General features: G+C 45.4%; 1 protein-coding gene across 2 annotated transcripts in view; it reads right to left on the bottom strand.

The window, feature by feature from the left end:
- Positions 1–642: 642 nt before the first annotated feature.
- SSH3 (slingshot protein phosphatase 3) overlaps positions 643–27,056 on the bottom strand; it is a 55,630-nt gene continuing 29,216 nt past the window's right edge. For both annotated transcript variants that reach the window (XM_063958382.1, XM_063958383.1), the window contains exons 12-14: positions 14,835–15,035; positions 10,286–10,808; positions 643–1,158 (exon numbers count right to left, since the gene is read on the bottom strand). In XM_063958382.1, coding sequence (XP_063814452.1) covers positions 898–1,158; positions 10,286–10,808; positions 14,835–15,035 — 985 coding nt within the window. In that variant the 3' untranslated portion in view covers positions 643–897. The remainder of the gene's footprint in view (positions 1,159–10,285; positions 10,809–14,834; positions 15,036–27,056) is intronic.

The following is a 27,056-nucleotide window of genomic DNA, read 5'->3' as shown; positions in this document are numbered from 1 at the left end:
GCGCATCGCTATCGCTGGTGCTAGATTGGCCTGCATGCAGGCCAATCCAGCAGGTCGCTCACTTCACCCGCTGGGTGAAATGAGCAGTCTCCCCCCGCACGCTCAGCACAGATCGCGCTGGGTGAAATGAGCGGCCCCCCCGTCTCCCCCCGCACGCTCAGCACAGATCGCGCTGTGCTGAGTGGCGGGAAAGATGTGTGCTGACCGGTTCGCTCAGCACACATCTCTCCCGCATCGGCCCGTCTATATGGGCCTTAAGTTTATAAAGATAAGTCAGTTCTTACCGTGATCCCTAGGCCCCCCAACTTATAATACTTGCAAAATATAATAGTAAAAATAACAGCATGATGAAAAATACAACAGCATAGTATTGTGTGTACTCTGCTGTAGATCTGTCTGTTCTAGAGCTCAATTTTCAGTATTTAGATTAATATAAATCCAGATCTGTGAATTACTTTGGCTTAATTTATAACATAGTGCTGTAACCCACAGCAACCATTCTAATACTCGGTTTAGACTATATGAAGCATTTTAAACTGATCAAATCAAATAGAATTTTGGTTGCTCCCCACACCATTCCTGCTATTTCCACAATGTACTCAATGACGTATGGTCTTCAATAATATGGCAACAACAACCGAATTACTCCTCCCTGCTTTTATTAGAATACATATTATTAAATGGAAAAACCTTAAATTATAAATTTATGCCTATGAATAAGAGAATATGACATTTTAATGCCATCCCTGAGTCTTTCTGCCTCTTTTAAAAACCTCTCGTCTCGCATCTGGTGACGCTGTGAAAAAAAAAAAAAAAAAAGATAAAAACATTTGTACAAAAATAAAAGGATGCTCCCCAGCTATATACTGTCCACATCTGCAGGCCACGCCAGGTGGCCTATGACCCCTCTGGCGTTTCCCCCACGTTGTCTTGCCGAATGATCCTGGCTTTGCGGCTTAGTTGTTCTGCCTCTTGCAGGCGCTTGGATACGAGTGCTGCCCCCTCCAGCTCGGACACTGATTGCGACTTGGCAACACAGCCTCCCTGAAGGACTTCTATGGATTGTTGGGACACAAGCTTCTTTTTGCGCCTTGACCTCCGGCGGGCAGATGAGGAGGGAGTGCGGGGGGCTGGAGGAGGCGTACTGCTCTTGAATACCTGCAGAATGAAAACAGAAGAACAAGTCGGCATATTGAACGTCCTTCTCTACCTTCTACACCATGTACATCTGGCAGAACACCTGGTATCATTCAGGCACAACTCTGATCTTGTACCATGAGATGAGAGAGATGGGGACATAGGTATGACATATTCCTGGCAGCATGACCTATTTCACCACATTCACCAGTGGCTACCCCTACAGTGCAAGACCTTACACCAGAGGTTCCCTACGCGGTCCTCAAGGCTCCCCCAAGGGCCCAGGTTTTAAGTATATCCATGGCTCAGCACAGAAGATTAAATCAAAATGACTGAGGGGCCTATTCATGAAGTAGTGAAAAGTGTGGAGAAGTGAGCCTGTGGAGAAGTTGCCCATGTCAACCAATCAGCTGCTCTGTACAATTGTATAGTATGCAAATTATAAGTGTTCCTTCAATGCGGATTGGTTTCCATGGGCAACTTCTCCACTGGCTCACTTCTCCACACTTTTCACTGTTTCGTGAATAGACCCCTGAGATATTAAGTCACCTGTGGCCAAGCATGGAAACCTGGACCATTGGGATGCACTGAGGACCGTGTTTGGGAAACTGCCTTATACACTATTTGAATGAGCACCCCACAGTTTCTCTAGATGTGGGACTTTGGCACAGCTCTAGGCAACTAAAGTTCTCTTTCTGCAGCGGGGTACACTGGCATTCCACAGGGAATAACATTGGGGTGTAGAGTTGGATCTTGATCTACGGCACCAACAGGCTAAAGCTTTGACTGTTCCCAGGATGCACTGCACAGCCTCCTCTATAGCCCCGCCTCCAGGCACTGGAGCTCAGTTTGTAAGTTGGTGCCTGCAGTGCAGGCAACTAACAGGTGGGGCTGCGCTAGGCAGCCCTGAAAAGAGCTTTTTTAGAAGACTTCAAGGGCCGCAGCACTTTATATGTCATTCTAACATACTGTGCTGCGTCTCCATCACCTACCTCAGCGGCGCTGCATACTCCCGCGGCCTGGTTCCCAGGTACTTGCAGCGGGGATGCACCAGTTTCTAGGCACACCACCACTGCTGCTCTTCTGGATCACGTGGCTCCATGACAGGGAGGAGGTAAGAGAGTCCCCCAGGTGGGACCCGCCGGTAAATCCCGATCCAGTCTCGGTCTGGCGTGGACACTGTGGCCGTACAGGGACCCTACTATATCCACCAGGGCAGGGAGCACAGGTCAGATTTACCAAAAATCAGTTTATAATAGGCTCCATAGTACCCAGTGGTGAAGTCCAGCAGAGGGGATAAGGCGCTGACCTGTAGCCCCTTTCCCAGCTCTGAGCCCCATCTACTGCTGGTGTTCCCGCCCTGGAGCTGCATTTCTCCCTCACTCCCTGACTGAGATTTTGGCGCCATCTTCACTACTAGCTGGGCTGATCTCCGGGAAAAACCGCCTGTCTTGTCAGCGCTGTGTATTTACAGACACTTAAGTATTCTACATGTCATTTTAGACAGTGTTAGTTAAGAACAAGTGTACTGCCATATGAATATTTAGTACAAGTATTCTGTGATATACATCCAGTGTTTACTGCGCATTGTTATATTTGTATACATACATATCTATATGTAAATTTACTAGTCCAGTGCAGTCTTATTGTTTATATGTAATAATTTCTGCATTGTACCTGTGACTGTGTGTGCCTATAGCTGCTGTGTGGATTCTATTCTGTGTATCACACGTATTGCTATCACTATATTCTGTCCCTGGGTGGCTAAGTGCATCAGGGTCTCATTTAAAATATAGTGTTCCACAGTATATACGGTTTTGTATTTTTCACTGTGTTTCAGTCACCTCACACTGCTTAAATCCTCTGTTTGTGCTCTGCATTTGCTGTCAGCTAACACCATTTTTGTTGTTGCTGGTATTGTGCTGGTCTGGCTATATTGTACTGTTGCGCCCTAAGGCTACATTCCCAATAATGTCTGCTAAACAGGGCGGGAAATCCGCAGACGCTCCTGCATCATGCAGTGCTGGTGCCACGGATTTGACTGAGGAAAAGGTGTCAGCTGAGGGTTCAGGTACTGGGTGCCCTGCACCTTCCAATCAGTCTGCAGCATCTGTGGCAAATCAAGACCCACCGTGGGCTGCTTCTACAAATATGTTGCCTACACTTGTAACAAGGCTTACGCCCCCTGTGGGACCTCCTGTGCCATTGCAGACACATATTGTCCATGTAGTTAACCCGCCTTGGGTGGATACTCTGTCTACCCAGTTACAACAATTAAATCAGTCTTTGGTTAGGTAAAAACCTACCCATCTCCCTGTGGGGGCCAAGGGGTCATCTAAGTAGGCCATTTCTTCCTCACAATCCACTAATATTTCGGATGATTCAGCCGATGAAGATGGGGATTATACTGATCCGTCAGACACTGATACAGTTGCTTCTGATGAGGAATCTACAAACCAGGTTGATGTTCCTGACCTAGTGGAGGCTATCAAGCTGACTCTCCAAATTGATTTTGTCATTGAGCCCCCCCCCCCCCCCCCCCCGCTACATCTAAGAAACCTGATAAGTTTAAATGTCAGAAAGTTGCTAAAGTAGTTTTACCGCTTTCTGACCTTTTAATTGACATACGTCAGGAATCCTGGTCATCTCCAGGAAATAAGTTTTCCCTGTCCAGAAAGATGCTAGCTCATTACCCTATCCCTGCGGAGTTGAGTAACAAGTGGGAAACTCCACCGCCGGTGGACTCTCATGTCGCTCGTCTAGTGGTGTCTTCTACTCTGCCTGTCACCACTGTAGGAACTGACAGATAAGCGTGTGGAGGGATGCCTGCAGTCTATTTACACACTGGTGCTGTGCATATACCCACTATGGCAGTCTCTTGGGCTGCAAAAGCAATTGAAGCATGGGATCAGGCAAATGAGAATGAGCTGCCTCAGGATTTTTCTGACACTGTCAGACAATATCTGTCGTATATTACCACAGCCTCTCACTATATTCAGGAGGCGGCCTCTCATGCAGGCGTAATGGCGGCCAAGACGTCTACTATGTCTATCCTGGCTCGCTAGATTTTGTGGTTAAGGCCCTGGAAAGTGGACCTTGGAGGTTCTCCCTTTTAAGGGAGACATACTATTTGGGGAGGATCTGAACAAGATTGTGACTGACTTGGCAACAGCTAAGACTGCAAGTCTCCCAAGTGCTAATCCTTCTGCTCCGAAGGTAAAGAGTACCACTTCGTTCCTTTTGACCTCCAGGTAAAGCAAAGGGTCAGGCGAACCCGATACAGGCTTGTACTTCCAAAACCACCAAGCCCAAGTCAAAGCATTCTTGGGCCGCCCGTCAGCCTGCTTCCAAACAGGACAAGTCTGCGGCATGACGGGGAGGGCCTCCCCCTGGGGGACCCCAGGGTGGGAGGCCGACTTATGCAGTTCGCCCAGGCCTGGTTAAAGACCACTTCAGACGCCTGGGTGCAGGAAGTTGTCTCTCACGGGTACGCAATCTCCTTCAAGAGACGACCCCCGCACTAGTTCTGCTCGACGGTTATCCCTTCGGATCCGCTGAAAGCACAGACTTTGCACTTGGTTGTACATTCTCTCCTAGATACTGGAGTAATTGTGCCGGTACCTCCGTCTCAAAGAGGCAGGGGCTACTATTCGACCCTGTTTCTAGTCCCGAAACCAAATGGGTCCTCCCGGCCTATACTCAACCTCAAATCTTTGAACAAATTTGTGAGGGTATCCAAATTGCGTATGGAAACTCTGCGCTCTATTGTTCTGGCCATGGAACCCAAGGACTATATGGTATCCCTGGACATACAGGATGCTTACCTGCATATACCTATTACAGTGTCGCATCAGCAATTTCTGCGGTTTGCTATTGTCAAACTACATTATCAATTCCAGGCCTTGCCTTTCGCACTGCCCACGGCTCCTCGGATCTTCACCAAGGTCATGGCAGTCATGACGGCTCTTCTCCGCCGTCAGGGTGTCAGGATCATGCCGTATCTCAGGGATGGGGAACCTTCGGCCCTCCAGCTGATGTTGAACTACACATCCCAGCATGCCCTGCAACAGTTTCTGCATGGCTAAATAGCAAAACTGTAGCAAGGCATGCTGGTATGTGTAGTTCAACATCAGCTGGAGGGCCGAAGGTTCCCCATCCCTGCCGTATCTGGACGACTTGCTGATCCTGGCTAACTCCCCAGAGGTCATCTGGAACGGACGGTCCAATTCCTACAAGCCCACGGTTGGCTCATCAACTGGAAGAAGTCCTCACTGGTCACTGCTCAGAGCATGGTGCACCTGGGGGCATTGTTGGACAGACACAACCAACTATTGTTCTTGTCTCCAGAGAAGGTCCTGAAACTTCAGGACAGGATCAGATACTTCCTCTCTCGCCTGAGAGTGTCAATACACTCGGCGATGCAAGTTCTAGGCCTCATGGTGTCGGCATTCGACATGGTAGAGTACGCTCAATTTCAGTCCCGCCCTCTCCAGAGGTTAATCCTTTCCAGGTGGGACGGCCTGCCTCACCGGATCAGGTCTCAAATGATCTCCTTGACTCTAGAGGTTCGTCTGTCACTGAGCTGGTGGCTACAGGACCAACAGTTGAGCAGAGGCCGTCCTTTCTGGATCTCCAACTGGGTCCTCCTGACAACGGACGCCAGTCTGCGAGGTTGGGGCGTGGTGTTGAAGCAACACTCTCTCCAGGGTCGGTGGACCAGGAAGGAATCTCTCCTCCCGATAAACATTCTAGAATTGCGGGCAGTGTTCAACATGCCTGTTCAAGTACAAACAGACAACGCCACCACGGTGGTGTACATAAATCATCAAGGTGGCACCCGAAGACGCATGGCAATGATGGAAGTGTTAAAATAAATAAATCCTCCAATGGGCGGAACGCCATCTGTCAGCCATATCGGCAGTGTTCAATTCCGGGAGTTCTCAACTGGGAAGCGGACTTCCACAGTCGTCAGGACGTGCACCCCGGAAAGTGGAGCCTTCATCCAGAAGTCTTTCAACTCCTAGTGGACAAGTGGGGCCTACCAGATGTACAACTGATGGCATCTCGACACAATCACAAGGTTCCAGTCGTCGGAGCAAGGACAAGGGATCCTCAAGCAGCGTTCGTGGACGCACTGGCAATTCCATGGAACTTTCGGCTGCCACACATGTTCCCTCCGGTGTCACTCCTGCCCAGGGTAATAAGGAAGTTCAAGCAAGAAGGAGGAATACTACTTCTAATCGCTCCAGCGTTGCTCAGAAGGCATTGGTTCTCAGACCTGCAGGGTCTCTCGATAGAGTGTCCTCTTCTACTTCCTCAACGCCCAGACCTCCTCGTTCAGGGCCCTTGTGTCTACCAGGACCTGGCCAGAATGGCTTTGACGGCGTGGCTCTTGAAGCATCACTCCTGAGAGCAAAAGGATTCTCTGTGGCGGTCAAACTATGCTGAAAGCCCGTAAACCCGCTTCAGCTCTGATTTATTACAGGGTCTGGAACTCTTACTTCACCTGGTGTGCTGGTAAGAATTATGATGCATATGCTTTCAAAACTTCCAGACTTTTGGCTTTTCGACAACAAGGCCTGGACTTGGGCCTTCGTCTGGCCTCCCTCAAGTTTCATATATCTGCCTTGTCGGTGTGGTTTCAGAGAAAAATTGCGTCCCTTTCTGACGTTCACACTTTCACTCAGGGTGTTCTCCGTGTGTCCCTCCTGTGGCTCCGTGGGATCTGTCTGTTGTTCTGAATGGCCTACAAGAGTCTCCATTTGAACCTTTTGAGTCTGTGGACCTTAAATGCCTTACGCTTAAGGTTATGTTTCTGTTGGCTATTGCCTCTGCTAGGAGGGTGTCGGACTTAGGCGCTTTGTCCTGTCGTCCACCCTTTCTGATTTTTTACCGTGACCGGGCAGTTCTTCACATTCGCCCAGGTTATTTGCCTAAGGTGGTATCATCTTTTCACCTTAACCAGGAGATTGTGGTTCCGGCCTTTATCTCTTCTGGTTTGTCCTCCAAAGAAAGATCTTTGGATGTGGTATAGGCTCTCCGTATTTATGTGGAAAGGACTGCCTCTATCAGGAGGTCAGATTCCCTTTTTGTAATTTTTGGTTTTCACAAACATGGCTGGCCTGCAAATAAGCAAACCTTGGCCAGATGGATTAGAATGGTGATTGCACAAGCCTATGCGCAGGCTGAACTCCCAGCTCCTGCTGCTATCAAATCCTAGTCTACTCTGTCTGTTGGACCTTGTTGGGCGGCCCACTGTGGCGCGTTCGCAGAACAATTGTGCAAGGCGGCTACGTGGTCCTCAGTGAATACGTTCATCAGGTTCTATGCCTTTGATACTTCTAACTCCCAGGATGCTTTCTTTGGACGCCGAGTTCTTGTGCCCGCTACAGTGCATCCCCGCCCATGAGGAACTGCTTTAGGACATCCCCGATGTTATTCCCCGTGGAATAACAGTGTACCCTGCTGCAGAAAAGGAGATTTATGGTAGACTTACCAATGTTAAATCTCTTTCTGCAAGGTACACTTAAAGTACTGCAGCCACAGAGGTTATGCAGAGGTTATGTGATGTGAGGATATGGCATTACTTGCATAGCTTCAATGACATTTGCATTTGGACTATTACAGGAAAGGAGAATACCGCTGGACTTTTAAACGGGGAAAATTAAATGCTTTTATTCTAAATTTGTATGTATCACATTTTATACTGAATATGTGATTTATTAGTAACACTGCCTAGACAATATTTTCTCATGTACAGGACTACATTAATGTGTCTATGCAGGACAGTGCGTCTCTAGCGTTTTCTAACCGCCCAGTGAAACCACATCTCTGTACTATCCCTACTTCTCCTCTTTCTATCCTTCTGCACAATAATGCCGCGAATCACGGGCTAGAAAAAATTCCACCAGACAAAACAAATACACAAAAATATTACATAATATTTACATGTGCTTTTTTTTTCCATTTGACTATGTATGTTCCGAGCATGTGTCCACCCATAAAGGAACACTTAGATTACACCACAATAGATTCAAAATGGCGTAATGATATAGCAGGAACCACATAGTGTTCAAATACTTCCATGTGACAACCTAGGACAATGGTAGCCAACTCTGTTCCTCGAGAGCTACCAACAGTTCCCGTTTTCCAGCTCAGCTAGCAGGTGCACAGGTGTAGTCATTACTCACTGACACACTGGAGCTCATTACTTAACTTGTGATTATGTGAGGAGACCTGAAAAACATTAACTGTTGGTAGCTCTCGAGGACCAGGGTTGGCTACCCATGGCCTAGGAGAACAGATTGCAACTTGTGCATAGCTAAAGTGAACAGTGGGACTGATTCAGGTCGCATTGCGACCGCATTTTTTGAGAACAGGGCCTAGCGCGCACGTGCAGGTCCCGTCCTGCATGCGCAGTCAATGCGGTCGTCCCGTATTAACTGCGAACACCTCTGCCTGATTGACAGGCAGAGGCGCTCGGGGGCGGGCAGGGGACGGTGACTGAGCATTTTCGTGGTGCCTTCGGGAAAAGGGGGGCGTGTCGGCGGCATTTTGAGGGATACCGAGTGTCGTCACACGCAGCCGCTCTGATAGAAAAAATGGGGCGGGACTCCTGCCTTCACAGCCAGGCAGCTACCATAGTTTCTGCGACCACGCTCTAATTGCGTTGCGATCGCAGTGGGTGGGCGGTGGGTAGCATGCTGGACAGTCGTCTTGTCCTGTGATGGGTAGCCCCCAGGATGCGATTGTAAGGATAGCGGTTTCCACTAAAAGCAGAATCTGCAATCCAAGGGGGAAAGGGATCTGGGAGGTAGGGGAGCTTGATGTACAGGTGGGGATAAAGGGGGACATGTACTAAGCAGTGATAAAAGGGGAGAAGTGAGTCAGTGGAGAAGTTGCCCATGACAACCAATCAGCATTGACGTAACATTTATACTTTGCATACTATAAAAGCATACAGAGCAGCTGATTGGTTGCCATGGGCAACTTCTCCACTGGCCCACTTCGCCACTCTTTTTACTGCTTAGTACATGTCCCCCAAAGTCTTGCGGTATGTACCGGTGGTGGGTACTCCTGTGCCCTCTTCTCCGGTTATTCTAGCAGCTCTGCAGTAGCTGCCGGGTGCCTGTACTGGGTCAGACCAGCTGTGTTGAAGTGGACAAGATGATGATGGATCTCTGCTGAGACATTCACCGCAGTGGGTATGCGTGTGTGGGGGGGGAGGCGCAAGCTTCCTTGGTCTCCGGCTGTTACCCAGGATTGAGAATGGAATTGGGATGCAGGAGGTTGATGAGGCTGGTCCAAAGTGTTTTGGTCCCTTCAGGTGTTTTTTAAGGAGGCAACAGTGGTAATGCCCTATTCTTAGGATATTTTGCACTCAAGTTACTCGGGTGATTTCATCTCCAGGTGTCGATACTTACACCACTGGTCTGTACCTTAGGGGTCCTACCTGAGGATTTGTAAATATACCATACAATATGTTATTAATACCTGCATGCGTACTAAGGTTTGCATCGCTGGCTCCTGGTTGGCCCCATCAAGGTCAGACTTTGGTATGTGGGTGGCATTACTAAACACTAATGTTAATCAATGAAAAGTATGTGTACATGGGTCTAAATACGGAATCGAAATTCAACTACATCTGGCATAAATATCAGAATTGTACATTTGATAACGCAGGACACTTTACCCTCCCCATCGCCCTCTAATTCCCCTGACTGACATGTTTAGCCTAGGTATGGGACCTATCATGGGTTACAGATGCTGCCCTCCTGGACCCATATCACATTGTACTCATATCTCTGAACAAATGACTCTATTCGTACTGTATTGTGACCTGTTTTTTATCATTATGATATGCATACATAACGCAAATAATAAGTGGATGTCACAGTTATCATACATTATTGCGGATACCCTGGAGTTCTTTGTCTTTTATTACCTGTATATTTCTTTTTGCTATGCGAGTTATTTTGTATGTATAATGTGTGAAATTTTCAATAAAGATCGTTCAATTTAAAAAAATAAATAAAAAGGGTCTAGATATTTGTATGACATAAGTGCTGATGTTGAGGTAGATGTTCTATGCATGTTTTTTGATACTATTGTCTGCAAAGAATTAAAATGTCAATGATCTTGTACTCACCTCATCTACAGAGGTGCTCTCCTCAAGCTTTGTGTTGTCCTTTATTGAGGTTCCTTCTAATTCCTGGACATAGGTGTCTGGATGCTCCATTTGGTTTAAACTCTCTTCTTGGTCCATAAAGTTTATTGGAGAGCCGTGAAAGCTCTCATCCAACGAAGACACACTGTCCATCTGCTCCAACAAGCTCTGATGCCCTTCAGACACACTGTCCAGCTGCTCCAACAAGCTCTGATGCCCTTCAGACATACTGTCCAGATGCTCTGGCACACTCCCAGGCCTTTCAGACTCAGCGTCCAAAAGGCCCGGTTGGCTCTCTTCTCTACCTTTTCCTTCCTGTGGCTCTGGAACATGGTCTGAGGTGTCCATCTCACTGATGGACCTCATAAGAGCACGTAGGTTCATTTTCCTCTTTGTAGAGGTTGGTGCTGTGATAGTAGAGTCAGGCAAGTGGTCTGGAGGGGGTGGCACCTGCGGGAATTGGGCCTCGGAACTGGGATGCCACAGATAACTGTGCCTTTGTTTACTACGAGCATTGGGTGAGTGGATATGAAAGGAAAAGTACACAAACAAGAAAAATATTAGTGTTTTGAAGAAATGAGCAATTAAAAAATGAAAATAAAGCTGATAATACTACATATATATATATATATATATATATATATATATATATGGTCGAAAAGAGAAACGGGGGCGCTCAGATATCACGGTGCACTACCACTAATAAATAGTGAAGATATGAAATCAAGTGTATAAAATAAGTGACACTTCCTCTAATATAAGAGTGGCTGCAACCTTAAGCAATAAATATGTGCTTGGAAAACACATAAATAAAATTTTTAGAAAGTGAAGAAAAGGTCGCCTACTAGTGTCTAATAAAATTATAGAACTGATGTGATTGAGAACAGGAGACTACTTATCTGTCATAAATAGACTTTTGCTTCAGTCATAGGACCAGTACAGGTACATGAAAAAAGAAGAACAAAATAACATAGCGCGTACTGTTTTCACGCAATCACAATCTACAGATCATATAAACAAATTGTGTGTTAAAAAAACTTTCTGGGTAAAGGTAAATCCCATAAATTTAAAATCCACAGCCAGGGACTTTGTATCGAAAGTTTTTCACCATAAAACACACATAAAACAAAGGTAGAAGTACAAAATATATAGTTTTCAATCTATAGATAAAATGGACCAATTATGTGTTTAAAAACTTTCTGGGTATATGCAAGTCCCAAAAATTTAAAATCCACAGCCAGGGATTTTTTTAAAAGTTTTTTCACAAAATTTAATAAAACACATAAAACATGAAAGGTAGAAGTAATGCGAGCGTACAAGATAAAATTGAATAACAAGCTTATCTGTCCATATTAGGACTGGGATACATCAGATCTTTCGTAAGCATCCAAGATAAATAGTAAAATTTCAAACGTACAAAAGTTAAATATTAAAACAGCTTATCTGCCCATAAGGGAAGTTCAGGTGCATCAGTCCCAATGCGTTTCGTCCTTAATTAGACTTCATAATCCATGAAATTTTGTGAAAAAACTTTTAAAAAAATCCCTGGCTGTGGATTTTAAATTTTTGGGACTTGCATATACCCAGAAAGTTTTTAAACACATAATTGGTCCATTTTATCTATAGATTGAAAACTATATATTTTGTACTTCTACCTTTGTTTTATGTGTGTTTTATGGTGAAAAACTTTCGATACAAAGTCCCTGGCTGTGGATTTTAAATTTATGGGATTTACCTTTACCCAGAAAGTTTTTTTAACACACAATTTGTTTATATGATCTGTAGATTGTGATTGCGTGAAAACAGTACGCGCTATGTTATTTTGTTCTTCTTTTTTCATGTACCTGTACTGGTCCTATGACTGAAGCAAAAGTCTATTTATGACAGATAAGTAGTCTCCTGTTCTCAATCACATCAGTTCTATAATTTTATTAGACACTAGTAGGCGCCCTTTTCTTCACTTTCTAAAAATATATATATATATATATATATAAATTGTTGAATGTGGCAAAACACAAGTCTGGGAAGGTCGCCCTGTATTATGATAATGTGTTGAATGTCTTTTTGTTTCCAAGGACTGCATGTCTTCAGATCAGATGTTAAGTGCTAATGTCACTGGAAGGTTTATTGACTTTGCTCTGTATAAAGTGATGACCCTATGTGATACTGTAGCGTGACTGCATGTCTACACGAGAACTTCCACCGTGCCACTTGTATTGGTGTACCTGCATTATTCCAAGGAACTCACCACCGTTCCTCAAATTAACCAAATCGCACATGACTATGACAACTAAGAGACATCTAACACATCATCACAATACGGGACTACTTTTTCAGACTTGTGTTTTGCCACATTTTTCATTGATTTTTCCCATTAAATTTCATATATGTATTGTCCTTACTGTGAAGAAACCTTTCCATCTCTTTGTGCAAAATCTCTTCTCCTCCAACCTAAGCGGGTGTCCACGGGTCCTTTTTAATGATCTTGCCAAAAACAAATCCCCCGCGAGCTCTGTGTATTGGTTCCTTAAATCTTTGTAAATGTTAATCATGTCCCCTCTTAATCTCCTTTTTTCCCAATGTAAACATGCCTAGCCTAGCAAGCCTTTCCTCGTATTCTAGAGTCTCCATCCCCTTTATCAATTTGGTCGCTCGTCTCTGAACCTTTTCTAATTCCAGGAAAATCCTTTTTGTACTATAATGCCCATAATTGTGCACAGTATTCAAGATGTGGCCTCACTAGTGATTTATATAGAGGGAGTATAACACACTCATCCCTTGAATCAATTCCCTGCTTAATGCATGCTAATACCTTGTTTGCCTTTTTTGCTGCATTCCTACGTTGGCTACTACTGCTAAGTTTGTTATCTATGTGAACACCTACATTTTTTCCAGTACAGAATTCCCTAGTTTCTTCCCATTTAGTATGTAGGTAGTTTTCTTATTCTTGCTACCGAAGTGCATTACCTTACATTTTTCTATATTGAACCTCAGTCTCCATTTTGAAGCCCATGCTTCCAGTTTAAATAAATCTTTCTGAAGAGACTTTGCATCCTCCACCAAATTTATAACCTTACACAATTTGGTATCACCTGCAAAATTGACACTATACTCTCTAAACCTGTTAAAAGATCATTTATGAAAATGTTGAACAACAGTGGTCCAAGTACAGACCCCTGTGGTACACCGCTCAGTACCTCAGTCCATTTCGAAAAGTTCCATTTACCGCCACTCGCTGCTCCCTTTTATCCAACCAATTACTCACCCAAGTGCATAAATGTGTTCCCTAGCCCAAGTTCTCTTAACTTGTAGATTAGTCTCGGTGGTACTCCGCCGTCAAGGGGTCAGGATACTGCCGTATCTGGACGACTTGTTAATCCTGGCAAATTCCCCAGAACTTCTCCTACGTCATCTAGATATGACGGTCCTGTTTCTACAAGCCCACGGGTGGCTCATCAACTGGAAGAAATCCTCCCTGATCCCTGCTCAGAGCATGGTGCATCTGGGAGCACTATTGGACACTCACAACCAGCGGTTGTTCTTGTGTCAGGAGAAAGTCCTGAAGCTTCAGGACAGGATTCGTTGCTTCCTTTCTCGTCCGCAAGTGTCGATACATTCGGCGATGCAGGTGCTGGGCCTCATGGTGTCAGCATTCGACATGGTGGAGTATGCTCAATTCCATTCTCGCCCTCTCCAGAGGCTGATTCTAGCCAAGTGGGACGGCCTGCCTCACCGGATCAGGTCTCAAATGATCTGGTTAATCTTAGACCCAGATTGGGGTAATGGAGGTGTGAGGTGTGGTGCCTCTCGACTGGCTGAGCTGGATGGCCTTAGTGTGGCATACCTTTACATTCTATTAACACTTTTCACTTATTAATTTTTTAACACTATTTCTCTATTTTAATTACATTTCATGTTTGTATCACCCTCTCTATAGCTTCTGCTTCCTAAATACTAATTTATTAACACTATAGTTTTTTCACTGGTATGCTACGCTGGGCTTTCTGGCTTATGCTGGTGTTTTGGGGTGCCACACCCTGCACCTACATATAGCGCTAGGGACCCCAAATATACAGAGACGCCTTGATGCGGCTTTGGGGCTTAACCACACATTTGCGCAAATATGTGTAACGAAGATCTCTGAATTCTATTATTATGTGGGATTTATATCTGGTTACTGTTATCATTCAGGGTGCTGGGGGAGATATGTTTGATCACTATAGCGCAATATAAGCGCAGTTTACTAAAACTCACTAGATTGGCATATGGAGCTGCCTGCAACTCAGTATCAGGACCACTTTAACTAACCTGCGGATTCCTAACACTGCACCCTGAAGGTCAGGAACTACAAAGACATTTAGGGATTTTATTAAATTGCAAATGTGGAAACATCATTATTAACAGGACAAACGTGTCCAAATAATTAATCAAATCTCTCCAAAATAACCACTGTGGTTGGTTCTAACACGTAATTAAAGAAGGAATATAAATCGGTTGTATTCAACCCCCTGCCCTCCTCCATGGTGCTTACCTTGCTCCTAGGATACCCTGGTAAGTCTGTAACTGTCGCAGGAAACCGGCATTGGGTTGTACAATGCTCCGTCTGTCCTTAACGTGTTTTAAAGCGTCTTCCAACGTCCACTCATATTCCTTCATGGCATATGCAATAACGGTGGAGGCTGAGCGAGAGACGCCCATCTTACAGTGTACCAGGACATGGGAGCCTTGGCGTCTGTGGAGAAGACAAATCAGATAAGAGGAGTCTAAAACTGTCATGCAGAAGGGCGATCTGTTATCTCAAAAAAATTGAGAACAAAAACATCCAGCCCAAACACCCCCCCCCCCCCCTACAAAAAAACCCATAAAAACATAAAAACAAACAAACAAACAATAAAAATCTTGGTCTGATCAGATAACTACTGTATATAATAGGACAATATAAGAACCAAAATAATTTTGTGACGCTGATCAGATGCTTAATCATACACTGTCTTGGTAGAAACAGCAAAACAAGACACTAACAAGACATTAACATTAAGACATCAACAAAATATCAACAAAGCAAAGGCTGGAAGTACATACTACAGATATTAAATATTAACAGGTGACTGAAAGTCCCCATTCCATTAAGCTCTGTACTTTAAAACAGTTATCACCCCACAATACTACTTCCCCAGTGAAGTCACTATAATTGTACATTGCTAGTCTCTGGATGTCCACGCTTCTGCCTGTGTCATGCTACTGGTTTCATAGGACATCACTAATTAGAAAGTGGAGACGCTATTTATCGCGTCATCTGATTACAAAAATATAGAGCCAGAGTATAGTACATCTTTGGCCTGAATGTCTTAATATAATGGACACAAGTCATTTAGTGATGTTGCAAATATTAAAAGTGTGCTGTCATGTAACGATTCTACTTTTGTGAGCTGAAATGTCACTGGGCGAATGAGTAACAATGATCTCACCGTGTGTTCACACCTTCAGTTGTAGCTGTAACTGTGTGTACACACTGAGGATTGCAGAGTTCTATTTGGCCAACCAGTTGGATCGATCAGATTTTTCAGTGTCCAGAACCCATGGGGCACTGTCAGTGCTGTTAGTCAGTGACTGCACACATAAAGCGATAAGCACCGGCAGCTGATTGGTCAAAAAAAAAAATGAAATCCACACGGATTGCAATTGTTTTGATGCATGTGATTCTGCTTAGCCACTTTGCAATCACCTACGGGTTTGGTAATGCATCGGTCACCATACCACTGCCAAGATGCCCGGCAGGGGGGCAAGTGCAACGAAGCCCCTTGCGGGCTCACTGCGCTCGACACGCTGTAGGCTCGGTGGCGAGCGGACACCCACGAGTGTGAAAAGTCCCTGTTAGACTGCATGCCGGCTGCTGGTGGCATAACTACATCCCGGTTATCTCCATAGCTCCCTATACTGCTCAGCCTTGCAGGTACTGACTGTAGTACTCTAGCGCTCAGAACACTGCACTGTGGTTGCCGGATCTCAGCTGAAACAGTAGGTTTTTACTCTACATACACCTATTCCTCACAGTCACGCAACTTAAATAGTTAGATTGTAAGCTTGCGAGCAGGGCCTTCCTACCTCTATGTCTGTGTTTTTACCCAGTTTTGTTCTATTACTGTTGTTCTAATTGTAAAGCGCAACGGAATATGCTGTGCTATATAAAAAACTGTTAATAAATAATAATTCAATAAATAAAAGGAAAGCACAACATTAACACAAATGCGATCAATGTGAAGAAGAGGCTCTACAATGCAATTTATCGTCAATTCTACAACATTTACGAAAATTCTGAAAACTTCAACTTAAAAACCTATTGGGAAGAAGAAGATCTATTTACTGCTCCATAACACAATTATTTCCAAAAAACAACCACAGCAATTTAAGTGCAAAATAAACGTAAAAAAATAGGATTTTAATTACCTACCGGTAAATCTTTTTCTCGTAGTCCGTAGAGGGTACTAGGAATCCATTTAGTACCTTGGGGTATAGATGGGTCCTCTAGGAGCCTTGGGCACTTTAAGAATTTGATAGTGTGCGCTGGCTCCTCCCTCTATGCCCCTCCTATCAGACTCAGTCTATGAAACTGTGCCCGAGGAGACGGACATACTTTGAGAGAAGGATAGTGGTGAGAGATTACGAACCAGCACATAGAACAATAGGAAAGCCATGCTAACCAAACTTGAAACATGAACAGCAACAGCTGCACAAACCAGAATACTTAACCAAGTAACAGTGCAGGAAGAACGAAGCACCGGGCGGGCGCCCAGTATCCTCTACGGACTACGAGAAAAGGATTTACCAGTAGGTAATTAAAATCCTATTTTCTCTAACGTCCTAGAGGATACTGGGAATCCATTTAGTACCATGGGGATTTACCAAAGCTCCCAAACCGGGTGGGAGAATGTTGAGGTTTCTGCAGAACTGATTGACCAAACTGAAGGTCCTCAGAGGCTAAAGTATGGAACGTGTAAAACTTTGCAAACGTGTTCAAACCTGACCAAGTAGTTGCTCTGCAGAGCTGTAAAGCCGAGACACCCCAGGCAGCCGCCCAGGAAGAACCCACCGACCTAGTAGAGTGGGCTTGTACAGAATTTGGAACCGGCAATCCTGCTGTGGAATAAGCATGCTGGATAGTGAGCCTGATCCAGCGTGCAATGGACTGCTTTGAAGCAGGACACCCAATTTTATTGGGATCATAGAGGACGAACAGCGAGTAGGATTTTCTGTGACGAGCTGTTCTCTTTAAGTACATCTTCAAAGCCCTCACAACATCCAAAGACTTTGAAGAAGCAGAGGTGTCCGTCCCAGCTGGAACCACAATAGGTTGGTTGATGTGAAATGCAGAGACCACCTTAGGAAGAAATTGCTGACGAGTTTTGAGTTCAGCTCTGTCCTCATGGAAAATTAAGTAGGGACTCTTGTGAGACAACGCCCCTAGCTCCGACACACGTCTTGCTGAGGCCAAGGCCAACAGTGTGACGGTCTTCCACGTAAGGTACTTTACGTCAACCTCATGTGACGTTTCAAACCAGTCCGATTGGAGAAACTGTAGCACCAAATTGAGATCCCAAGGTACTGTGGGAGGCACAAAGGGAGTCTGGATGTCCAGAACATCTTTCAAGAACGTCTGGACCTCAGGGAGAGAAGCCAATTGTTTCTGAAAGAAAACAGACAAATCCGAAATCCTGACTTTAATAGAGCCTAGGCGTAGGCCCATATCCACTCCCGACTGCAGAAAAAGCAGGAGACATCCCAGATGAAATTCCACCGCAGAATATTGTCTGCTCTCACACCAAGAGACATATTTCTTCCATATACATTGGTAATGTTTAGACGTTACCCCTTCCTGGCTTGGATCATAGTCGGTATGACCTTGTCAGGAATCCCTCTCCTGGCTAGAATCAGCCGTTCAACTTCCATGCCGTTAAACGTAGCCGCGGTAAGTCTTGATAGACGAACGGGCCCTGTTGCAGAAGATCCTCGCGAAGAGGGAGAGGCCACGGATCTTCTATCAGCATCTCGAGAAGATCCACGTACCAGGCCCTTCGAGGCCATCCGGAACAATGAGGATTGCTTGAACCTTTTCTTTTTTTATTCTTTTTAGAATTCTTGGGATCAGAGGAAGTGGAGGAAACACGTACACCAGTTGGTAGACCCACGAAGTTGTCAGAGCGTCTACCGCCACTGCTTGTGGGTCTCTCAACCTGGAACAATACCGCTTGAGCTTCTTGTTGAGTCGAGAGGCCATCGTGTCGATCTGTGGATATCCCCACTGAGTGTCAACCACCGGAACACCTCTGGGTGGAGGCCCCATACCCCCAGGTGCAGGTCGTGTTTGCTGAGGAAGTCTGCTTCCCAGTTGTCTACTCCCGGAATGAAGACCGCCGACAACGCCACGGCGTGTTTTTCCGCCCAGAGAAGAATGCTTGACACCTCTGACATTGCTGCTCTACTTTTCATTCCGCCCTGTCGGTTTATGTACGTTACCACCGTTACATTGTCCGACTGGACCTGAATGGCCCGATTCCGAAGTAGAGATGAGGCCTGCAGAAGGGCGTTGTAGATTGCCCTGAGTTCCAAGATATTTATTGGAAGGACGACTTCCCGACTTGACCATCTTCCTTGAAACTGCATCCCCTGAGTGACTGCTCCCCAGCCTCTGAGGCTTGCGTCTGTGGTTAGCAGAATCCAATTCTGAATCCCGAAACTCGACGAGGTGAGGAGTCTGTAGCCACCACAGAAGGGAGATTCTGGCCTTTGGCGACAGACAGATCCTCTGGTGCATGTGAAGATGCGATCCGGACCATTTGTCCAAAAGATCCAGCTGGAAGGGCCTCGCATGAAACCTTCCGTACTGAAGCGCCTCGTAAGAGGCCACCATTTCCCCCAGAAGGCGAATGCACAGATGCACCGAGATCCGGGTTGGCTTCAGGACAGCCTGAACCATTGACTGGATTTCCACAGCCTTCTCCAAGGGAAGGAACACCCTCTGAGACTCTGTGTCCAGTATCATTCCCAGGAAGGAGAGCCTCTGCATCTGTTCCAGATGAGATTTTGGTAAGTTCAGAATCCACCCATGATCCAGGAGTAGTTTGGTTGAGAGGCCAATGCTGTCCAACAACCGCTCCCTGGACGGTGCCTTTATCAGAAGATCGTCCAGGTACGGAATTATGTTCACTCCCTGTTTGCGGAGTAGAAACATCATCTCTGCCATCACCTTGGTGAACACTCTCAGTGCCGTGGAGAGACCAAATGGCGGGACACTGGTAGTGGCAGTCCAGTCCTGCAGTGCAAACCGTAGATAAGCCAGATGAGGCGGCCAGATCGGAATGTGAAGGTACGCATCCTTGATACCCAGAGACACTAGGAATTCCCCCTCCTCCAGACCTGAGATCACCATTCTCAGAGACTCCATCTTGAATTTGAACTTGTAAGCATGGGTTCAATGACTTGAGGTTCAAAATCGGTCTTAACGAACCGTCTGGCTTCGGTTCTACAAACAAGTTGGAATAATACCCCTTGTTTTGCAGATGAGGTGGAACTGGAACAATGACCGGAGTCTGTACCAGTTTTTGAATGGCGTCCTGTAAGGTTACACTTGCTTCCTGTGAAACTGGTAAACCTGATTTGAAGAATCTGTGAGGTGGGAGCTCCTGGAACTCCAGTCTGTAGCTCTGTGAAATAAGATTTATGACCCAGGGATCCTGGCTTGATGTTGTCTAGATGTGACGGAAAATTTTTAGTCGAGCTCCCACCTGCCAATCCTCCAGGCATCGCGGCCCACTGTCATGCTGAAGGCTTTGAGGAAGCAGAACTTGAGCTCTGCTCCTGTGAACCGGCAGTTGCTGGTTTTCGTGGTTTACCTCTAGCGCCTCTAGTGGCTGCCTCTGGTTTTGCCCTTAAACTTGGCAGTGCAAAAGCACTGTAGATTAGGTCCTGAGTAGGCCTTCCTGGCTGGGGGAGCTGCAGAAGGAAGATACATAGACTTACCAGCAATAGCTTTGGAGATCCATTTGTCTAGTTCATCTCCAAATAAGGTCATATTTTCTAAACTGAGTCTGGTAGGAGGGGCATAGAGGGAGGAGCCTGCGCAAACTATCAAATTCTTAAAGTGCCCAAGGCTCCTAGTGGACCCGTCTATACCCATGGTACTAAATGGACCCCAGTATCCTCTAGGACGTAAGAGAAAATAAGATACGGCTTGTCATAACAGCATTGCTGCAAGTCATTTATGTACTAAATGAAGACTGGTCAATAGTAATAAACATTAAATACCAAAGGTTTTAAGGTTTCCCAACCATGGTCTTCAAGGCACATTAACAGTCCAGGTTTTAGGTATATCCAGGCTTCAGCACAGATGGTTAAATTAAAATAACTGAGGTAATAATAAAGACACCTGTGCTCAAGTATGACTATCCTTAAAAACAGGATTGAGGTGATTAAAGCACTGGTGTAGAACGTCTGAACAACGGGTCAGGTTTCAGTTATAGAGGAACTAATATTCCGAGGCCCATATTCAATTACAATGGGCCAGATTTAGGTTTGTAAGCAAAGCAAAAAAAGCACACAACTGGGCAAAACCATGCTGCACTGCAGGTGGGGCAGATATAACATTTGCACAGAAAGTTAGATTTGGGTAGGGTGTGTTCAACTAACATCTAGCTTGCAGTGTAAAAATAAAGCTGTCTAACATGTGTGGGCTACATGCAAAAACAGCCCGTATTTACCGTGCACAGAAAAAAATATAACCCACCCAAATAAAATCTTTCTGCACGTTACCTCTGCCCCACCGGCAGTGCAACATAATTTGGTCCAGATTTGTGCTTTTTTGCTTTGGGCCTGATTCAGGTTTGTAAGCAGTGTGCAACTGAGCACATCTTGGCTTGTAACATTAACCCAACATCAGTTGGGTACCAGGAAAAATCTGCTATGTTTGTGGATGAAGAAAAGATCGGGCTGCCACCGCCTGGCAGCCATCACGGATAACTGAATCCCCCCCCCCAGAATCCAGTATGCACATTTTCCAGCAAATAACCTACACAGGGCTCTCATTACTGTCAGTCACTGACCCACAAAAATATTTTTCATTTTTTTCTAGGCTACAGCATCAGAAGTTAGTAGTAGTACCCTGGAACGCCAGGGCAGCTACATATAGGTTATTCATTTCAATTTGTGCAGTTTGCAGGATAGTAAATGAGGACATTATCTGTCTGTATGTTGTATCTTTGCATGATGACCTATCCTATGTCCAACAATGCATTTATATACTGATGTGTCCTCATACATCCAGCCTCAATACACCAGGCAGCACAAGATGCCTGGAGTGAGTGAGCCGCCAGGTCCTGTAGAGCTCTGCTAAAGTCGGTTTCTTTTTCTTTTTTTTTTGCTGAAAATGGGTCTTAACTGCAATGCAGTGCATATAGGACGCACAAAGAGACTGTGCGGATTAATTTGACATATGACACTTTTATATCTGTGTGTGACATACGGGTATATTCAACTGGTGTCTGATCCTCTCCGACAGAGAGGATCCGACACAGCACTATTCAATTTGCGGGCATTTCCGACAGGTTTAGCCTGTTTTCGACAATGCCATTCGACTTTAAAAATTTTTTTGTTGAAAACAGGCCAAAAACCTGTCGGAAATGCCCGCAAATCTGACAACATATGTAGATCCACGGCTAATCTGCTGATCCACATGGTTTCCGACAACTCAGAATTCCCAACTTGACAGAAAAACGGCACTTGACTTGAATAGGTCGAATCCAGATTCGACCTAAAAAAGTTGGAAAGTGCCATTTTTCCGACTTGATGGCAATTCCAACTTGAATTGAATAGACCCCCTAAGTCTATATACGGAGCAGAATGGAACTTGTATTTGGGAAAAAAAAGCTGTGGCTGCTACATTGTAGCACTTCGTATACAGATTCAGAGACTCAGTCGCACACAGATATACAAGTGTCATTGTGTTGCAAGTAAGATGCATTTTCGCCAAAGAAAAGCAAAAAGACGCCTATTGCTAGAAGATTCTCATGTGACCTGGCGTGCCAAGAGGGGCTGTTTGGCGTGACTGCAGTAAAGATCTATGAGGACACAGTCAGTCAGCCAAATGGGTTCCCCAGTATTTCCTCCGTGTAAACAAATGTCTAATAAGAAAGTAGAGCACATTGATCTGCATTACAGACCTGGAATACAGTGCATCCGGAAAGTATTCACAGCGCTTCCCTTTTTCCATATTTTGTTATGTTACAGCCTTATTCCAAAATGGAATAAATTAATTTTTCCCCCTCAAAATTCTACACACAATACCCCATAATGACAACATGAAAAAAGCTTTTTGAGATTCTTTGCAAATTTATTAAAAATAAAAAACTAAGAAATCACATGTACATAAGTAATCACAGCCTTTGCTCAATACTTTATTGATGCACTCTTGGCAGCAATTACAGCCTCAAGTCTTTTGGAATATGATGCCACAAGCTTGGCACACCTATCTTTAGGCAGTTTTGCTTATTCCTCTTTGCAGCACCTCTCAAGCTCCATCAGGTTGGATGGGAAGCGTTGGTGCACAGCCATTTTCAGATCTCTCCAGAGATGTTCAATCGGATTCAAGTCTGGGCTCTGGCTGGGCCACTCACGGACATTCACAGAGTTGTCCTGTAGCCACTCCTTTGATATCTTGGTTGTGTGCTTAGGGTCGTTGTCCTGCTGAAAGACGAACCGTCGCCCCAGTCTGAGGTCAAGAGCACTCTGGAGCAGATTTTCATCCAGGATGTCTCTGAACATTGCTACATTCATCTTTCCCTCTATCCTGACTAGTCTCCCAGTTCCTGCCGCTGAAAGACATCCCCACAGCATGATGCTGCCACCACCATGCTTCACTGTAGGGATGGTATTGGCCTGGTAATGAGCGGTGCCTGGTTTCCTCCAAACATGATGCCTGGCATTCACGGCAAAGAGTTCAATCTTTGTCTCATCAGACCATAGAATTTTGTTTCTCATAGTCAGAGTCCTTCAGGTGAATTTTGGCAAACTCCATGCGGGCTGCCATGTGCTTTTTACTAAGGAGTGGCTTCCGTCTGGCCACTCTACCATACAGGCCTGATTGATGGATTGCTGCAGGGATGGTTGTACTTCTGGAAGGTTCTCCTCTCTCCACAGAGGAATGCTGTAGCTGTAGTGACCATCGGGTTCATGGTCACCTCCCTGACTAGGGCCCTTCTCCACCAATCGCTCAGTTTAGATGTCCAGCCAGCTCTAGGAAGAGTCTTGGTGGTTCCAAACTTCTTCCATTTACGGATGATGGAGGCCACTGTGCTCACTGGGACCTTCAAAGCAGCAGATATTTTTCTGTACCCTTCCCCAGATTTGTGCCTCGAGACAATCCTGTTTCGGAGGTCTACAGACAATTCCTTTGACTTCATGCTTGGTTTGTGCTCAGACATGCACTGTCAAGTGTGGGACCTTATATAGACAGGTGTGTGCCTTTCCAAATCATGTCCAATTAACTGAATTTACCACAGGTGGACTCCAATTAAGCTGTAGGAACATCTCAAGGATGATCAGCGGAAACAGGATGCACCTGAGCCTAATTTTGAGCTTCATGGCAAAGGATGTGAATACGTATGTACATGTGATTTTTTTTTTTTCACATTGTCATTATGGGGTATTGTGTGTAGAAGTTTGAGGGAAAAAATTAATGTATTCCATTTTGGAATAAGGCTGTAACATAACAAAATGTGGCAAAAGTGAATACTTTCCGGATGCACTGTAGGTGGAAGGAGGGGGTAGGATTTAACAAACCTATACCAAAAGTTTATCTGAAAGACAACAATGATCCTTCAAATGAGCTGTTTATTTGTAGCAGGCATATAGCAGCACACAGCGTAGAGATCATGATTCAGGTTTGTTAGCAAAGCAAAATGGCACACGGCTAGACAAAACCATGTTGCACTGCAGGTGGGGCAGATATAACATGTGCAGACATTAGACTTGGGTGGGATATATTATTTCTGTGCAGGGTAAACACTGGCTGCTTTTGCATGTAGCCCACAAATGCTAGATAGCTTAATTTTTACACTACACTTTAGATTTCAGTTTGAACACACCCCACCCAAATCTTACTCTCTCTGCACGTTACAGCTGCCCCACCTGCAGTGCAGCATGGTGTGTGCTTTTTTGCTTTGCTAACAGACCTGAAATCAGGCCCGGAGAGCTTTTCTGTACAAATAGTTACATAAGTGCGTATAGCTCCATGAAATAGGGAAAGCTCTAAAAATGGGGTTAATATGCCAATAAATGTAACTAGTCAAGAGATGGCCACACGCACAGGTGATCTAATTTGGGTCACATTACTATCGGGCATTGGGGCAATGTGGGACCCCACACTGCGACAACAGGCCCAGTATACGGGTGCAGTGTGCTTGTACGTAGCTGAATATGAACTTGTATCTGTTTGGATCTAGCAACAATTATGTTTTATGACCTCTCACAGCCACTTATCATTGTTGTTTATTCGGTCTTTCATTAGAGACATCCACATTCCTGAATCCTCCTCCTTCCAAACCATGAGTCTCATATAAAACATATGGTAAGGGATATCGGTTATGAAAATAGGATTTTAATTATCTACCAGTAAATCCTTTTCTTGTAGTCTATAGAGGATACTGGGGTTTCATTTAGTACCATGGGGTATAGACGGGTCCACTAGGAGTCATGTGCACTTTAAGAATTTGATAGTGTGGGCTGACTCATCCCTCTATGCCCCTCTTACCAGACTCAGTCTAGGAAACTGTGCCAGAGGAGACGGACATACTTTGAGAGAAGGATATAAAGGATAGTGGTGAGATTCCGAACCAGTACACACACAAACCACAGGAAAGCCAAGCTAACCCAACTTTAAACAGGAACAGCAACAGCTGAACTAAACAACAATACTTAACCAAGTAACAGTGCAGGAAGTACGAAGCACTGGACGGGCGCCCAGTATCCTCTATGGACTACGAGAAAAGGATTTATCGTTAGGTAATTAAAATCCTATTTTCTCTTACGTCCTAGAGGATATTTTCTCTTACGTCCTAGAGGATACTGGTGTTCCATTTAGTACCATGGGGATGTACCAAGCTCCCAAACCGGGTGGGAGAGTGCTGAGGTTCCTGCAGAATTGATTGACCAAACTGAAGGTCCTCAGAGGCCAAAGTATCGAACTTGTAGAATTTAGCAAACGTGTTCGAACCAGACCAAGTAGCTGCTCGGCAGAGCTGTAAAGCCGAGACACCCCGGGCAGCCGCCGAGGAAGTACCCACCGACCTAGTAGAGTGGGCCTGAACAGATTTTGGAACCGGCAAACCTGCCGTGGAATAAGCATGCTGGATAGTGAGCCTGATCCAGCATGTAATGGACTGCTTTGAAGCAGGACACCCAATTTTATTGGGATAATAAAGAAGATTTTCTGTGACGAGCTGTTCGCTTTAAATACACCTTCAAAGCCCTCACAACATCCAAAGACTTTGTAGTAGCAGAGGTGTCGGTGACAACCGGAACCACAATAGGTTGGTTGATGTGAAACGCAGACACCACCTTAGGAAGAAATTGCTGACAAGTCTGAGTTCAGCTCTGTCCTCGTGGAAAATTAAATAGAGGCTCTTGCGAAACAAAGCCCCCAGCTCCGACACACGTCTTGCTGAAGCCAAAGCCAACAGTGTGACGGTCTTCCACGTCAGATATTTTACGTCCACCTCCTGTAATGGTTCAAACCAGTCTGACTGGAGGAACTGCAGCACCAAATGGAGATCCCAAGGTGCCGTGGGAGGCACAAAGGGAGGTTGGATGTGCAGAACACCTTTCAAGAACGTCTGGACCTCAGGGAGAGAAGCCAATTGTTTTTGAAAGAAAATGGACAAGGCCGAAATCTGGACTTTTATGGAGCCCAAACGTAGGCCCACATCCAGACCTGCCTGCAGAAAAAGCAGGAAACGTCCCAGATGAAATTCCACCGCAAAATAATTTCTGCTCTCACACCAAGAGACGTATTTCTTCCAAATACGGTGGTCATGTTTAGACGTTACCCCCTTCCTGGCTTGGATCATAGTTGGGATAACCTTGTTAGGGATACCTCTTCTGGCTAGAATCAGCCGTTCAACTTCCATCCCGTCAAACGTAGCCGCGGTAAGTCCTAATAGACGAACGGGCCCTGTTGTAGAAGATCCTCGCGAAGAGGTAGAGGCCACGGATCTTCGAGGAGCATCTCCAGAAGGTCCGCGTACCAGGCCCTTTTTGGCCAGTCCGGAGCAATGAGTATTGCTTGAACCTTTTTCCTTTTTATTCTTTTTAGAATTCTTGGGATCAGAGGAAGTGGAGGAAACACGTACACCATCTGATAGACCCATGGAGTCGTCAGAGCTTCTACCGCCACCTACCTGGATCAATACCGATTTATCTCTTGTTGAGACGAGAGGCCATCATGTCGATCTGTGGATATCCCATCGACGTGTCAAGCACCTGAACACTTCCGGGTGAAGGCCCCACTCCCCCAGGTGCAGGGCATGTCTGCTGAGGAAGTCTGCTTCCCAGTGGTCTACTCCCGGAATGAAGACCGCTGACAACGCCACAGCGTTTTTTTCCTGCCCAGAGGAGAAATCTTGACACCTCTGACATTGCTGCTCTGCTTTTCGTTCCGCCCTGTCGGTTTATGTACATCCCTGCCGTCACATTGTCCGACTGGACC

The sequence above is a fragment of the Pseudophryne corroboree genome, chromosome 3 (genome assembly GCF_028390025.1).
Source record: "Pseudophryne corroboree isolate aPseCor3 chromosome 3, aPseCor3.hap2, whole genome shotgun sequence".
In the NCBI taxonomy this organism is placed as follows: domain Eukaryota; kingdom Metazoa; phylum Chordata; class Amphibia; order Anura; family Myobatrachidae; genus Pseudophryne; species Pseudophryne corroboree.
Note: the sequence above shows the minus strand (reverse complement) of the source record. Positions and strands in the feature narration are given on the sequence as shown.